Here is a 15917-nt window from a genome sequence, read left to right on the forward strand (position 1 = left end):
TACTCCCCCCGCCCTCACCAGGGTGCAGTGGGGGGTCACCCGGCTTGCCGATCCAGCAGGGGCTTCTGGCACAGTGCTCAAGGCCATAATGTTTTCTAGAAATCTGGAAAGAGGCCTCTCTGCTTCCAGTGGTGCACGGCTCACTTTGCCTCTCGTGTGAGGATCACTGAGCCCTGCTTCCTCCGACTTCTCTTCTCTCTGGGTCAGGTGGTGACTTAGACTCATTCGGCACAAGAGACCGTTTGGTGCTCGGCTGATAGAGATTTCAGGGATCACTCTGTCCTGGGGAATGACAGGCTGGGGGACCCTCGGCCGCCATCTGCAGGGCAACATGTAAAAGGAAACCCAGAACCTGCCCCGCAGCCCAGAACATTCTCTGGTGTTTGGTGTTCGAAGAAAAAAAATCTCAGTCTTGAGGAGACTGTCATTGAGCACGACGCCCAGCGGACACTGAAAACGTCCCTGGCACATTCTGCATGAACACCACATGGCCACTGGCCACGGGGCGGGCGCCCTCCGGTGACCATGGCGTTGGGCAGACAGACAAGCTGTAGCCCTAACCTTGGCGCTGCTCTCCGCACCCCCACCCCCTGCCAGGCCTTGGTGACCTTGGTGCATGCTGGCAGCTCTGGGGCCCCAAGTGTGTTTTCCAGGGGGGGGGTCTTCCTGGGCTCAGTGGGCTACGGGTCATTGCCTCCACTCCATCTCCTGGTGCCAATTCCAGCAGCCCCACCGCAGAGCAGGGACCTCCCGGAGTAGAGAAAACAGGGATTCCCTTTACATACAGAGAAAGAAGGAGGCTCAGAGGTGAGTGGGTTTGTCTGGGGGAAAAGCAGCAGGTGCTGGCCAGCCTTGATGCTGGAGGAGTGGCCAGGGCCCCCTGCCTCTGCCTGGGTTGCATCCACGGCACAGAGAACAAGGTGGCAGCTCCCAGAGCCAGGGGCGGTTGAGGGGTGGCGGAGAGGGCACCTGGGGCAGAGGCTGGCACTCGGGACCCTGTGCCGCTGATGCCGGCTGCCAGGCACTAATGGGCAAAGACTGGAGATGGCAGCACAGTTAGAAATGGTTCTGTAGATGTTTTATTTTTCCATGTTTTCAGGCCAGAAAGAAGCATTTGGTAATAAAAATAACAGAATTATTTTCCTGGGTCTGCTCCGGTGAGCGCCAGCCTCCTGCCTCCGGCCTCCCTCTAGGAGGCTTTGGGGGTTGGGGCTGCGGCTTCGGGTCACTAATACTAGTCCCCTCAACTATTTACACATATGTTACAAGGCAAAGAACAGTCTCGGAGAAAGCGGCCTGCAGGGGTGTGGGGTCCGGAGAGGCTGACGTGGGCAGGTGGGTGGGGTCACCTCGGCCTTCTCTTCCTGCTGCTCTAGGGGCTGGCCTGCTCGACGGGGGGGCAGGAGTGTGATGTGATGTCACTGTGCTTGTAGGCGGCCTCGTCCAGGTCCAGCGTCTGCTGGTTGACCTCCAGGGTCATGCAGCCGCGGTAGAAGGCCGTGACTGGCGCTGAGGTCACAGGCACGTCTGGGCCAGTGGGGAAAGAACAAACAGCATCTTAGCAGGCGAGCCACCCGTCCATCTGGAGCCTGGGTGGCCCACCCACCACATCCCCCACCTCGTTGCTGCTCCCAGGCACCCCTGGGCCCCTCTCCATCCTGGCCTTTTGTCCTCAAGGGCACAGATTCCTTTCTGTCCAAAACAGCACCAGCTCGGCCAATGTCCACAGGCACCACTGAACACCCGGCCAGGTCCCCAGGAAGTGCACATGAACAGTCACATCAGTAAATCAGTGTTATCTCCTTCTTGGCCCAAATGAGTCACTCAGGCTGCGGGGTTCCCAGTCCATCATCTTCAAGAGCTTGTTTGTTAAAACTAAATGGAGTGTTTGTTTGGCAGCCAAGGCAGGAATCGTGCGTTCTGCACAAAGGAGAACCTGCACTGGGCTGTGCGGGGGCGCACGTCAGCCTTTCAACCACCTTTCTACCACTTTGCCCCGATCACTTGGCTCACGGCCACGGGCAGTCACGTTCTGCCTGGTCAGGAACGGGTTCCCAGTCTGCAGGAGGTGGCCGTATGCCAGCACTTCCTGGGGCACGGAGGACTCTGTCCCCAGAAGCTGCATGTTAGGACAAGGAGGCGGGTTGGTGGGGGCCTTGGCCAGAGCCTCTGTCTGATGCATGCTCAGGTGGGTGCTCTTGGAGGACACAGGTGCATCATGTTCAGGCTGACACCCGTCCCCACTAAGCATGGTCTCGGACTCAACCCCTGAACTGCCCAGCTGGTGCTGATAAACACAGAGCCATCACAATGCCCGTCAAGAGGTGCACCTGCATTTTTCTCTTCCTCTAAAACAAAAGTTCTTTCTGGACAGAAATGCCCTGGCCCAGTCTAGAGCCAGCACATTGAGGACGGTGAGACAGCTGGTGTTCCCCCCCTCACCGAGCGCCCCTCCTTCCCCAAGTGCCCCTCCCCCCAGCACCCCTCCCTCCCAGAGCACCCCTTGCCCCCGCCCCCCCAGTGCCCCTTCCCAGGTGTGCAGCCCCAAGAGCCCTACCTGGAAGTCCACCAACAAAGGTGAGCACAGAGCCCTGCAGGTGCCTCTCGAGCACAGCCAGGCTCTCCTGCAGCCCCGCGGCGCTCACTTCGCTCTGGCCCCTGGTGCCATCCACCTCCAGGGTGGCCTCACCCTTCTGCACAGAGACGGCCACTCGGTGCTCCTGGCCATCACAGACCTTGATCTCCATCAGGGCCAGGGTGACTCCCTCCACAGCCAGGACGACCAGCTGTGGGGAGACATGCACCTGAGCAGGCCGGCCTCCTGCCCCGTCTCCCATCACTCGAGCCCTGGGGCGGGCGGGTGGGGGCGGGGGGGAGGCAGTGTCCCTGCAGCCTGCACTCTGTGGCCCACTGGTGCGGGAGTCAGTTTCCATGTGTGTAAGATGGGGGCGGGGGGGGGGGGGCGCCACACCCTCCAGTCATCCAAGTGGGGGTGCCGCCAGTGCAGCCATGATCTGGAAGTGGGACGTGGCCACTTCCTCGACGTGAAACTGCCACATAGGCCACAACGCAGTGGTGGGAGATGCGGGGCAGTAAGTGCAAGCATCCCAGAAGGCAGCTGGCCCTATGCATATGGGGATGCTCTCACCAGACAAAACAGCCTCCAACAGCTGGGAACAGAAACATGCTCCCACAGCAGGGAACAGAAACACACACTCCAGTAACGGGGAACAGAAACACACTTGGAACGGACATGCTCCAAAAGCAGGGAACAGAAACACACCCGGAACAGACAGGCTCTGAAAGCAGGGAACAGAAACACACACTCTGGTAACGTGGAACAGAAACACACTCTGACAGCAAGGAACAGAAACACACTTGGAACAGCCAGGTTCCAAATTCAGGGAACAGAAACATGCTCTGAAAGCAGGGAACAGAAACACGCTCTGTAATCAGGGAACAGAAACACGCTCTGACAGCAGGGAACAGAAACACATTTGGAACAGACACACTCCGAAAGCGGGGAACAGTAACACGCTCTGGCAACAGGGAACAGAAACATACTTGGAACAGACACGCTCCGAAAGCAGGGAACAGAAACATGCTGTGACAGCACAGTTTGGCCTGGTGTCTCTCATTCTGCACCCCGGACAGTGAGCACTATTGTGTGGGAGCGCCAAGCTGTTTGCAGGCAGGCTGGGGAAGGAGGTCTGGTGTGTGGACTGGTGTTCAGTGGTGGTGGGTCTGGATGTGGTCCTGCTACTGCCTGGTCCTGGGAGCCTAGGGCTGGACCACCTGCGGGGCAGGCTGCCTCGGTGTGCATGCACCCTCCTGGTCAGCCGGGTCCTCATGCTTTGGATAGAGGCAAGAGCATAAAAGCTCCTTCCACAGCCTCTTCGCTGTTCCCTGGGGAAACAGTGGGTCCCACATGGCAAGAGTCAGCGTGGCTGGGTGTGAAGGGTTGGCTGAACCCGGGGCTTGGCCTGCATCCCCCAGAGTTCTGGGCTGGGCCTGCACATCTGAGCTGGCAAGGGAAACTGGAAGCCTGAGTTTGTTAGTGAAGTGGTCACAAGTGTGAGTGACTGATGTACATCGTCCTAAACGGCCAAGTCGGCCGAGTGTCTGGTGGGACGTGGCCCTGCCACACAAGTGCTCCCGGGCCGCGGCCCACACGGCTCTGACCACAGGTTGTGTCAGGTGACCTCGGGTCAACAGCGTCCCCGGCTGTGTGGCTGTTGGACTCGCAAGGGCCGCGTGACGCCAGGGCAGGGCTTCCCGAGGCAGGAGCGGGGGACCCGCCCAGGAGGGGAGGCCTGGGCAGCAGCGAGTGGTACCTGCTTCTTGAGCTTCTTGGTGGAGTGGTAGTCGACCAGGGCCACGGAGAGGGCGACCACGCGGTCGCCGCCCACCAGCGCGAGCAGCACCCCTGTGTCAGTGGCGGGGCGGATCCAAGCCACGACCTCTATTTCCCAGGCTGCCTCTGTGCCGACGGCCGCGGACGTCCGAGCTGCGGTGAGGGCGGCACATCAGAAGGCGATCCGGGTGGGGCAGGACGCGGTGAGTGGGGGTGGCCGCGGAGGGTAGGCGGGGTGACCACGAGAGGGCCGTCCCCGTGGGGGGCTTCTGACCCGAGCTCTGGGCCCCTGAGGAGCGGCGCCTGCCCCTCCCTGCCTGCTTTCCCCCCCAGGACGGGCCAGAGCATTGCCCGCAACCCCACCGCGCCCGCCTGTGTCCCTCAGGCAGTTTGACAAGGTCGGAGGTGCTTGGAAGACGCTGCACCGAGCCATACCCACAGACCACACAGTTTCACGTGAGGCGAAGCGTTGCTGCCATTCTACCGCCTCAGCCGAGCGGCTCCTCACTTAGGCGCCTTATGTATACACGGCCTACGTGATGTCATACGTGTGCTAAGTGTGTGGTGCAGAAACGATGCACGGGGGCCTGAGGCAAGGCATGTCGAATGTCCCCACGTGTCCTGCGTGGACAGTTCCAGAAGACATATTTTGGTAGAAAGGGCTGGACTGTGGTTGTGTGAGGACAAATATCACGCCACATTTCCTCCCTACACTTGAATCATCTGACGACCAGAAGCCCCTTTGCTCCGTGGTTGTAAGCGCCTTTGTCTCAGAAGATCTTCCAAGTCCTGACGAAGGAGCCGGTTCGGGCCTCTGGTGCTGCAGCAGGGGCCATATCCGTTGGAGCGTGGGCGCCCTGACCACAGGCTGGCTGGCACCACGGTGAACCACAACCTGGGCTCCTGGCTGCTTCCACTGGACTACAAGCACTGCAAATCATCTGTGCGTCCCCCGACCCTAAGTGGGGCTCGTTACAGTCCGTTCCTGATAATCATTCACTGAATCCAATGGGCGCAGAACTGGAAAAAGCAGCCAAAAAACAAAAACAAAAACCAGTGATCTTCTCCATGGCCAAGTTTCACCTTTATTCTTGATGGAAGAGAGGAGTGTTTCCTGGCCCTGAGTTTTCCCCGAGACGGGACCGGCGCACCGTGGGGGCGGAATCTTTCAAGGCACTGGAGCCACGGCTGTGCTGAGAAGCCTCGGGGAAGAGGGTCTCCCCCTGAACTGCTGCTTGGTGCAGAGTCTGTGACTCTCAGGGAGGCTTCTCTGTTCTAAGATGCGACTGTCCGAGGTTATGAGAGACGCATCGAGTTCTAAGTGCCATCTGGCCTTTGCTGTCATAGAACTGACTGCCCCAAACCAGTCCACGTGGACAGTGCACAGACCGTGGTATGCACAGGTCTGTGTTACAACAGAAAATGTCTGTGATACTCAGAAGAAAAGTAATGAAATGTTTTGTGATACCAGATTTTACCCTGAACATTATAATGATGTTCTACATCTTCCTGTTTAACAATGAGACCAAAGGAATAACGTGTATGTTGTTACCGGCTGGTTCTTTCCTCAGGAACACCTAGTACTTTCGACAATGAAAGCAAAGATACAGGTGGGGGGTGACCCAAGGTCCTGAGAGGACAGCCTGCCTCACTGAGGGTAGAGGAGTGGGCCCCCGTGGCCTCCCAGTGGGAGGGGTCATGTGGTCTGTGGTGGGGGTGGCAGACGGGAGCCTAACATAACCAGCTCGCCATCTGGGGAGAGAGGGTCTGCAGGTGGCCCGTGGAGACAGGGAGGACAGAGCCAGACCCCAGGAAGGAGCCAGGGTGCACTGGGGGGGGGGGGGACACCTGGACTGCAATGTCGGCTGGGAGCAGGGAGGCACCTGTGAGGCCACCAGACACACCACACACACTAAGTGTGGTGGGCGGGGGGCACCTGGGCCCGTGAACCCGCCAACAGGGTCCACACAGTCGTGTGCATGTGCATTTTCCTGGGCCTGGGACCTGGCTCTCCTGATTCTCCAGGCACAGTGACAATAATTTAGGGCTCCAGGTCGCATGTGCTCAGGAAACAAGGTTAATTTTAAACCTAAGTAAGAGAGAGGAGGGAAAATCCCTTGGTCCCAGGGTCAAACAGAACCACTCAGCAGTCACCACTGACCCGCGCTGTTCATGCCGGCACCCTGAGCTCTTTTCCCACCAGCTGGCGATCGAGGACGCACATGATTTAGAACTTCAGTCCCAGGTAAAGTCTGTTTCTGAGACTGTTCCTCTGTCAGCATGAGCGGGTTGTTCGTTGCGTTGTGGCCCTCCAAGGTGGCTGTGCCGCTCTTCTCTCCTTTAACACTAGAGCTCTCCAGGGGCCCTGAGACGGCCCCTGCGACTCCAGGGTGCTGCCCCTCAGGGTCCCCAGGACGGCCCCTGTGACCTCGGGGTGCTGCCCCTCGGGGTCCCTGGATGGTCCCTGTGACTGGGGTGCTGCCCCTCATCTGCTCCTCAGGACTGCAGAGTCAGCCATGTTCCCCACAGCCGGTGTGGACACACCTACACTCATCTCGTCCAAGAACCGTCTGTAGGCATCCTCTCAGATCCTTCATGTCCTCCTGCCTGCCCGGCCCCAGCTGCCCCGGTACCAGCATGGCCGCAGTCTTCTCCCATCTGTCCCGTCCTCCTCACTGGCTGATGTGAGACCCAGAGCGGGAGCAGCCACCCGCGAGGTGGCTTCCTGCCTCGTGTGTTTCTCACTGCCTGTTGTCTGGAGGCCCAGCCCCAGCCCGGGAGCCCACACTTACTGTAATCGAGGCTGTAGAAGGCAAAGCCGGTCCCGGGGTAGAAGGACCCTCTCTCCGTCACGGAGAAACACTGCATCTTGGAGTTTGCTTTCACCGTTTCTTGGATGGTGGTGTCCTCGCCACTCAGCCAGTTCCAGCTCCTCATACAGCCATCTAGACGGGGGTTTATCTGGGAAGACAGAGAAATCCACGTGGCTTCCTGGGACCACAGAGACTCCCAGATACCATGACTAGGGGCCACGTGGTCAGAGCGTGGGATGCCCTCTGGGCTCAGGCATGTGGAAATCTGCCAAAAGATGAACAAGTCCTACTTGTAAAGATGACTTATTTCCCTAAAGGGCTCCACACTGGACACGATGACTCCTTGCAGGAGGCCCAGCACTCACGGCGGGTCCTCCTGCCGTGCGTCGTGCACGGACGCCCACCTTCTGTGGTCGCGCGCTCACTCCCAGAGCAGAGCACTGGCCACCCCCGGGAGGACATGGGACAAGGTGATGTGAGCAGTGGTACCTGGTACCTATGGAACTGAGTCCAGGGGCTGGGAGTGCCAATTCCAGTGCACCAGGCACGTGCTACATGCTTTGGAGCAAATCGGTAGTCATCCCTGCCTGTATCTGCAAAATGAGGAGGCGTAAGCAACTGTGGGACCCCCTGGAATGGAGACTGGCACCCCCTACCAGGATTCCGGCCACTGACATCCACCCACTGGGTGACGGGGAGATATCTACCGACCAGGGTGTGGGCTGTGATGCAGGAAGGGTGAGGTCGGGCAGAGCTTCGAGGTGGACTAGTAGTGACCTCTCCCCTGTGGAAGTCCCAGCAGGACTAACAACCCAAATGTTCTTGGAAATTGTCAAAAGAGTTGACTGTGTTTTTTAATTAGAAAAAAGTTTTTTTTTAATGTTCATTTTTGAGAGAGAGAGACAGCGCACAAGCAGAGGAGGGGCAGAGAAAGGGAGACACAGAATCCGAAGCAGGCTCCAGGCTCTGAGCTGTCAGCACAGAGCCCAACACGGGGCTCGAACCCACGAACCGTGAGATCTGAGCCGAAGTCGGACGCTTAACCAACTGAGGCACCCAAGGCGCCCCTTGAGTGTTCTTTTTGCTCAAAAATAATTTCATTGTGTCTCATTTTTCATGCAAAATAGGCATTTTTATCATCACTTTAGATGAAAATTAAAGCTACTCTCACAGGGAGAGGCGGTGCACGCATGCTTGCTGACTTCTGGGAAGCCACCGCCTAAGCCTGGGAAGCACTAAACACAGCAGCTCGCGGGCTCGCCTGTCCTGATGGGTCCTGCGCTCTGACTCCAGACTGATGATGGTACTTACTGGCTGGACCAGGTCCTTCTCCTTGAAGGGAATGCCTCCCACGGTCAGGTTCAGATGATACAGTCCTCTGTCCAGCTGAAACAGGTCCCCGGCCACTGCGATCTTCATCACGGCATCCTTGTTCACCTTGATGACCAGATTCCGGTCCAGCTCCTCCACAGAGATCTGAAGGAAACCAGGGCCGGAGAGGCCGGGTACACCTTCACCCGGGACCCCCGGCCCCAGGGCTCACCCGCACACCTCCCTGTCCCCGTGTGCCAACACAACCTCCCTCCAGCTGGGGTGAGGCTCCAGTTCCCAAAAGGCCCCCAGCACTGGCTTCTCCCTTCGCTCCTCCTCCAAGTGAAGCCCCTCGAGCCGCGTCCCTTGCCCCATCCTGGCGCCTCTATAACCCCTGCCGGGAGCTGCTTCCTGGGAGCAGGAACCCTGCCTGACATCATTGTTTTGGTGCCTCAATTCTCCCACCTGCAGGGGCCCCATCAAAGGCAGGGGGCACGTTTCTAACTTCCAGCAGGTAACTAAGTGTCTGGCACGGACCGGATGCTGTGCGTGAATTCACATGGACTCCAGAAGTTTGCATCTTTCCTCCTTTCCAAGCAGGAGAATGTAGAAACCTCTCTCTACACTCTGTGTTCTCCTAACCCTCCAGAGGTCCATCAGTTTCCTTTTTGGTTAAAATGGGAAACTTGTCGGTACTTGGGTCAAGTGTGGTCAGGAGGACACGGTGTCCATGAGGGGGCTGCAGGGGCAAAAGCAGGTCAGGAGGGGTGGCTGCAGGGGCTGCCAATGAGCCGACCCCGCTGACCCCGCCCTGAGCGGCCAGTTCATGCACCGGGCGGGGGCAACTGTGCCAGTCACCCGTCACAGGCCCTGCGTGCCCCAGCTTTCTCACCTGGGTGCCGCCCACCCCCCTGGACCCCACACGCCCCACGACCACAGGGGCCAGGCTGCCCGTTTGGAGCACGTGCCTCCCTGGGCCCTGAAGGAGGCCGAGTCCCTCTGGCTCCACGGTCTTATCTGGGCTTTGCTGTTGGCACCCCTCCCGCAGCTCCGGAGACCCTTGTGCTGAGAGCTTGGGAAAGAAGGAAGGTGGCCTTACTTAACAGGGTGGACGCCTTAGCAGATGTCCCCAGTGTTTTTATTCAGAAAGTCCTATTTTAACATAGCTTTTAAAGGGCAAAAGGATGCTCTTCTCTCCCAGGTGCTTACTAAGAGCCCACTTCCAACCAGGGCCCTCCAAACTTCAGGAAGGGTCCTGTGTGTCAGGCTGCTGTGCAGGGGGTGCAGGCAGGGCAGTGGTGGGACACCTGCCTCTGGGGCTCTGGGTGCTCAGGGCACTCTCCAGAGGGAGGCACCCGTATGTGAGTGCTCCTGGGTCTGGGCGGGAAGGGCGCAGGTCCTGGGATGCTGCGGACACTTGAGCAGGAGCCGTGCCTAGATTTCGGCCCTGGACCCCCAGCTTCAGCGCCACGGACATCCTGAGCTGGACAGTTTTCTGAGGTGGGGTGTCCTGTGCACTGCAGGGTAACCGGCAGCCCCTGGCCCCACCAGGAGCTGCTGTGATGGACAGAATGGTCTCGGGGACACAGCCAGGTGTCCCAGGAGGAATGGCCCATCGAGTGTGAACTTCCCAGGGGCCGGGGCCCATGCCACTATGTGTAGTGTTCACCAACTGTCGGGTGCCTAAGCACACGAGCAAACCCCAGGCCCTCCCCAGGAGTCCCTATGCCGGCCAGGCCGTTCCCCAGGAGTCCCATACGCCGGCTGGGCCGGGGGCACGAGCAAACCCCAGGCCCTCCCCAGGAGTCCCTACGCCGCCCGGGCCAGGGGCGGGGGTGGCCATGCTCACCGTCTGCCATGTGCCATGGTTGATGATAGGCCCGCTGCTGGTGACTCGGCCGACACCACCGTAGCGGAGCTGCAGTTCCAGCCGGCCAGCCCGCAGGCCCAGCACGATCCAGGCGCTGTCTTGATGACCTCCAGCAAAGAACAGGACCCCTTCGGGGTCAAAGGTCCTGAAGTCGAATTCAGCAAGCAGCCTGAGGGCCAGCATGAGAATCATCAGGTGACACACAGGCCCCATAGGACCCAGACCGACACGGGCAGGCAGGCACCCCGGGACTCCTTCCCCAGCGCCAGAAGCAGGCCCCGCAGTGGTGGGTGTCCATGCTGACCCAAAGCCTGGACTTGGCAGCAGGCTGCCGTGGATGTGCCAGGACCGCGGGGGCTGCGAGCTGCCTCCCACCTGGTGGGCTGCAGCCTTTTGAAGCGCAGTCTGATCACGGGGGTCCCGCTGAACATGCGGCCCAGGTACAAGGACTTCACGCTTTTGGCCACATTGAAAGGCACGCAGGGCAAAATGTCCTGTGGAACGGGGGCGAGGAGTGTCAGGTGGGGCCCACCTGGTTCCACCCCTCCCGGCCACACGGGGCCTGTCAGGGTCGCAGGTCGAGTCCCCCTCAGCCATTCTGCCACCCAGATGCATAAGCAGGAGGCAGATGGGCCCCCCAAATGTTGGAGCGGGATGAGCGGGTGTGGGCGCACCCCCAGTCTGGGGGCTCTGGCTACACGCACACTGGGCAGGGCCTGCTTTGGGTGCAGGCTGCCTGCTGGGCCGCGGGTAGGGAGCCGCCCTGGGGGTGTCACCCACAGGACAGACACGCCCCCCCATCCCGCATCGCCACTGCCCTGGGTCACCAGCCCTCCTCCCTGAGAACGGTCTTCCCGAAGGGGGCGGCCGCCCCGAGGACACTACCTCGCAGGTGTTCATGTCCGGGGACAGCTTGAGGCCCCCACGCCCGTCACAGTGGCAGGTGTAGCCCCCTGGGGAGTTGACACAGGCCTGCTCACAGCGCCCCTCAGCACACTCGTCCACATCTGTGGCCACAAGGGAGATGGGCAAGCCTCACCTGTCTGGTCACACGTGCGGTGTGCTCTCTACGGGCTCCACAGCACGTGACTCAGGAGGCACCCACACCCCGCTGCGCCCACAGTGCTTCCCGGCAGGTCCAAGGAGCCGCTGGAATAAGCCAGCCGGTCAGCCACAAAGCACGTCCTCGTCTGAAGGGTCAACTGCCATTGGCAGGCACCCCCGGGGCACGAAGGGTGTGAGCGGCTGCACGTCCCCAGCTGTCCCCAGACACAGTAGCTGGAACTGAGGGCCACACATAAGCCCATCTGCTATGGCGGCACAGGGCATACGGTCTGGGGCAGGTCAGAAGGTGCCGAGATGTACTCAGAGGCAGCACGAATGCATGTGTGTATTGTATGCGCACGTGTGCACACACGGCATGCACACTTATGTGCACACGAGCACACGTACTCACAGGTGGGTGCGGTGTGCTGTGTGTGCACGCGTGCACGTGTGTGTGCGCCTGGTGCCGGTGGGCGGCTGGGAAGAGGTACCTTGACAGGCTTTCTCCTGGGAACTGAACGCGTAGCCCTCATCACAGAGGCAGGCGTAGGAGCCCGGCAGGTTGCTGCAGCGCGCCTCCCCGCAGGCCCTGCCGTCTGCACACTCGTCCACGTCTGCAAGAAAACCAGCATGCTGGACCGGGGGGTTTCTGACTACCATGGGGAGGTGCTGTGGTGGGAGCACCGCGTGTCGGGGGCGTAGCCCCCGGGGCAGACTAGGCCCACGCCCCCTCCGCCCAGCCACCGACTCTGCAGCCCCAGGCCCAGGCATTGGGGCCATGGGGGGCAGTTCCAATCGGTGTCCTGGACACTGGACAGGGCTCTGAGCACTGGAGCACAGGAGCAAAACCCCAGGGGCCTTCTGAACGGAGGGTACCCTGCGTCCCTGGAGCAACTCCCCCCCAATGCCCCCGGGATGCCACCTGCATCTCCCAACTCGGCCTCCACTCACACCCTGGGTCTCTCCACCGGAATTCAAACACCACAGTAATGACAAGGTATCAAGGCTCTTCCTGAGGTTCCGTCCATCCTGCCCCTCCAGCAAACGACCAGCACGAAACTTCTGCAGTTAAAAACCCATTTCCTCCAGAGTCAGAAGGAACAGGTGGCTCGTGTCATTGCTACTTCAAACACCACGGGTCCTCACACAGCAACACGACACGTGTGTCTCCAAGCCCCACGCCATTCACGACTCCTCACAAGGGCAGCTAAACGCAGGCTTGCAGGTGCAGAATGAGGAAAATGTCGCTCACCGACCCCAAGAACGAGCCAGCAACCGCACACGTCCCCCGAGAGCATGTGAAACCGCCAGGTTGCACCCGATCCGTTTCCAGCTGTGTGGACACTTCTGAGCGTGTGAGACTTCATTTCAGGAGCGAGGCAGGGCCAACCCCACGTCCAGAACCTTAGGAACCTGGCTTCCCCTAGTACGTGGGGCGTGCCAGCTGCACCAGGGAGGACACTGTGCTCCCTGCTCTGCACTCACACTCGGCTGCAGGGCCCCGGGCCGCTCCGCACACAGGATGCCTCGTTGGCACAGGCTCTCTCTGAACACGGCCCATGAGGCCCTACCATGGTACCAAGGAAACCACAGGGACCCCCCACAGCCTCTGCAGCCTCTGTTGCTCTACAGAAGCTCATGACCTGGGCTTCAAGGTGTGCAGAGTCCCTGCGGGGCCTGTGACAGCGGAGGGGCTGGGGCGGCAGGGCCCGAGAGCCCGCGGCAGCATCAGGGAAGGGCTCCCCTGTCCTGGCCCTGTGCCCGCACACCATCACTTCCCAGGCCAGGAAGCCTCCCCATGGGAAACAGTGGACAAAGCTCCGGACCCCACGTGTCCACGTGGCCCCTTGCCACCTTGCTTTCTTCTCCCACAGTGCCCATTGGCCACAGCCACAGAGCCTCTGGCAGTACTGTGGGCCGGGCTGGGGGCCCAGACAGCTGAGCTCCAGCCTCTGGGCCCCTCCTCCCTACACCTCACATCCTGCCAACACTCTGCCCATTGGAGATGCCACTGTCGGGCAGTTGGTCACAGAGCACGGTGACTGGGAGCCAAAGCAGGTGAACAGTGTGCAGCATTGGCACGGGGGGGCAGAGAGCCTAGGCCCAACCATACTGTGTGCGCTGCGGCCAAGAGGTCCTTGGGCCCAAAACAGGCTCTTATCACCCTCCCCCTGTGGGGGCCCCCGGCCCACCTCCCAGCCATGCAGGCTGGGGACCCCTCCTTGCAGCCAAGGACAGATGATGGAGAGGCCTGGGCCCCATTCCCTATGCTGCTGGGGGGCCCTTGAAGTGGGGTGCAGCGACCCCACCCCCTCCTTCCCAGTATCTCGGGTTCTGACTGAGAAGAACAAGATGGAAAGTCCAGGCTCCACAGTGATAAGACTCCCCATTCCCCACAGCCTCCCTTGCCTGCATCTGGGCGTCCCAAGGTCCCCAAAGAAATAGTTGATGGCCAAGAGAAAGGGGGGTACGTGAGGACCAGACTCGGCAGGCACACCCCGAAACCTGGCAGCAGAGGTGGGGCGCCTGCCATCATGCTGATCATTACTCAGTCATGCTGAGGACAGCACCTCGCAGCCCGCTGACCCAGCAGGTGCAGAGTCCCGTCCCACTGCCCTACACGCTGTTCTGGGGGGAAAGGCAAGGATGCAGGGAATCTCTGGGACCCCTAGAGTCTTCACACATCATAGACTTGGTGAGCGGGTGGGAGGGAGATTCTGGTCACTCAGGGACTTCTGAGGAGGCTAATGCAGGATGTCCCCCATGGCACACGGCACATTTCCTGGGGGCGTCCAAACAGACCATCTGCCCGCGGCCCTGAGAACCCTGCCCCTCGGCCCCAGCAGGTAGAGGTGCACAGGCCACAGAGGGGCCCTTGCTCCGGAGGCTGCTTCCCCCTCAGTACCTCCATCTTGTTCCGGGGCAAGCCAGCAGCACTCAAGAAACGTCCCAGATTCCCAGGGACATGCCAGTGACAGACGTCAGCAGGTCTGAGTTGGAGGGTGGGGTGGGGGTGGGCGGAGAGCTGCCCCTGTGAAGTGGGGTGCCCCTGTTGTGCAGTAGGCTGGCCACAGCTTGCAGGATGCTGGGCCGCAGGGGGCCCGAGACAGAAGGGACGAGAGTTGCCTTCTGCTTGAGCCTTTGCCAGAGGGAAGCAAGCCGGGTGGGTGTGGACAGGGGCCCGCCCCTGGGTCAGAGAGAGTGGCTGAGAGCCCGGTGACTCATCCCGGGTCGGATGCTGGGGCAGCTCCCATGGCCGCGGACATGCCCGGGCATGTGCTCTGTGGAGGCCCCTCCCCCTCCTCCCGCCTTTGCAGGGACCCACAGCCTCTCAAGAGGTGACCGCCAGCCTCAGCAATCTGGCCATCTTGCCGACTCTGGCAATTTGGCAGCTGCACAGACTGACGGGGAGGGCACGGGGAGGGCTTGGGGAGGCTCGGCCCAGGCGTTACCTTGGCAGGTCCTGCTGTCCACTGTGAGCGTGTAGCCACTGTAGCAGGCGCAGTGGAAGCTGCCGGGCTTGTTGAGGCATATTTGGTTGCAGCCCCCATTCTGCTGGCTGCACTCGTTGACATCTGGGCACAGAGCAAAGAGAGGCTGGGGAGCATGCAGAGGTGACGCACAAGCACCTGCACGCCTGTCCCCACAGGAGACCCCGCTGTGCCGAGGGCGGTGCCGTCTACCATGAGTGCACACTGGAGGAGGGCAGGGCCCTGGGGTGGCTTGGAGCAGCAGTGAAGGGGCCCCCGAAGTCATCAGGTCTTGGGGTGTTTTTCCTGCGGCTTCTTTGCTGACCCCCCAAAACTGCAGACAGGGAGGTTGGACAAGGCCCCACCCAGGGTCCCCAGGGGTAGCCCTACGGTGGCTTTTCTTCCAGTCCTGCCTGAGCCAGGCCACTGCCAGCACCCGATAGCTTCTCAAAGGTTGGACAGCGCCCTGTCCTTGGAGGCGAAAGCAGTGCCTCTCCATGTTCTTGGGGGATGTGAGGGGCCAAGGGGCCCCTCCTCTCCTTCCTCCTCTGAGCCGGAGGGAGGTGGGCCGGCCACGAGGGGCCGGGTACCCCGACAGTCTGGGGCTCCTGCCTCCTCTGGAACAGGCCCTGCACATCCCCCGGGTGGGCTGGGGGCACAGGGAGGGGCCTCACCTCTGTCACAGAGCCGCCCGCCCCAGCCAGCTCTGCACTGGCAATAGAAGTTGCCCATGAGGTCTTGGCAGACTTGGGTCCCCTCCTTGTTGCAGGGGTTTGGGGAGCACTGGTCAGGCAAGTCTATGTTGAGAAAAAAGAGAAAACATTCAGCTGGGAGGGAACGGCCGGGGGGCAGGCCCACCGAGGCAGGCCCAGACTAGAGGCATGGACCCCAGCTCCGGGCAGGAGAACAGTCATGGAGCAGGTGGGCCAGGCCCTCATCTGTTCCAGGGAGATCTGGGTCAGCTTGGAGGGAGTGTCCACCTGCCCGCTGGGCCAAGGGCAGCAGAGGAGGACAGGGTGGGCCTGGCTGGGCTCCTTGTGCTCTGGCCTCCCAGG

General features: G+C 60.8%; 1 protein-coding gene across 1 annotated transcript in view; it reads right to left on the minus strand.

Annotated features, from left to right (window-relative positions):
- Positions 1-1071: 1071 nt before the first annotated feature.
- Positions 1072-15917, minus strand: part of GAS6 (growth arrest specific 6) — a 33082-nt gene continuing 18236 nt past the window's right edge. Inside the window, exons 5-15 of the mRNA XM_042980742.1 lie at positions 15537-15659; positions 14845-14967; positions 11884-12006; positions 11234-11355; positions 10724-10842; positions 10328-10517; positions 8479-8643; positions 7147-7315; positions 4335-4507; positions 2558-2786; positions 1072-1527 (exon numbers count right to left, since the gene is read on the minus strand). Of these exons, the coding sequence (XP_042836676.1) occupies positions 1373-1527; positions 2558-2786; positions 4335-4507; positions 7147-7315; positions 8479-8643; positions 10328-10517; positions 10724-10842; positions 11234-11355; positions 11884-12006; positions 14845-14967; positions 15537-15659 (1691 nt within the window). The 3' untranslated portion in view covers positions 1072-1372. The remainder of the gene's footprint in view (positions 1528-2557; positions 2787-4334; positions 4508-7146; positions 7316-8478; positions 8644-10327; positions 10518-10723; positions 10843-11233; positions 11356-11883; positions 12007-14844; positions 14968-15536; positions 15660-15917) is intronic.

Source organism: Panthera tigris, chromosome A1 (assembly GCF_018350195.1).
Source record: "Panthera tigris isolate Pti1 chromosome A1, P.tigris_Pti1_mat1.1, whole genome shotgun sequence".
NCBI lineage: Eukaryota > Metazoa > Chordata > Mammalia > Carnivora > Felidae > Panthera > Panthera tigris.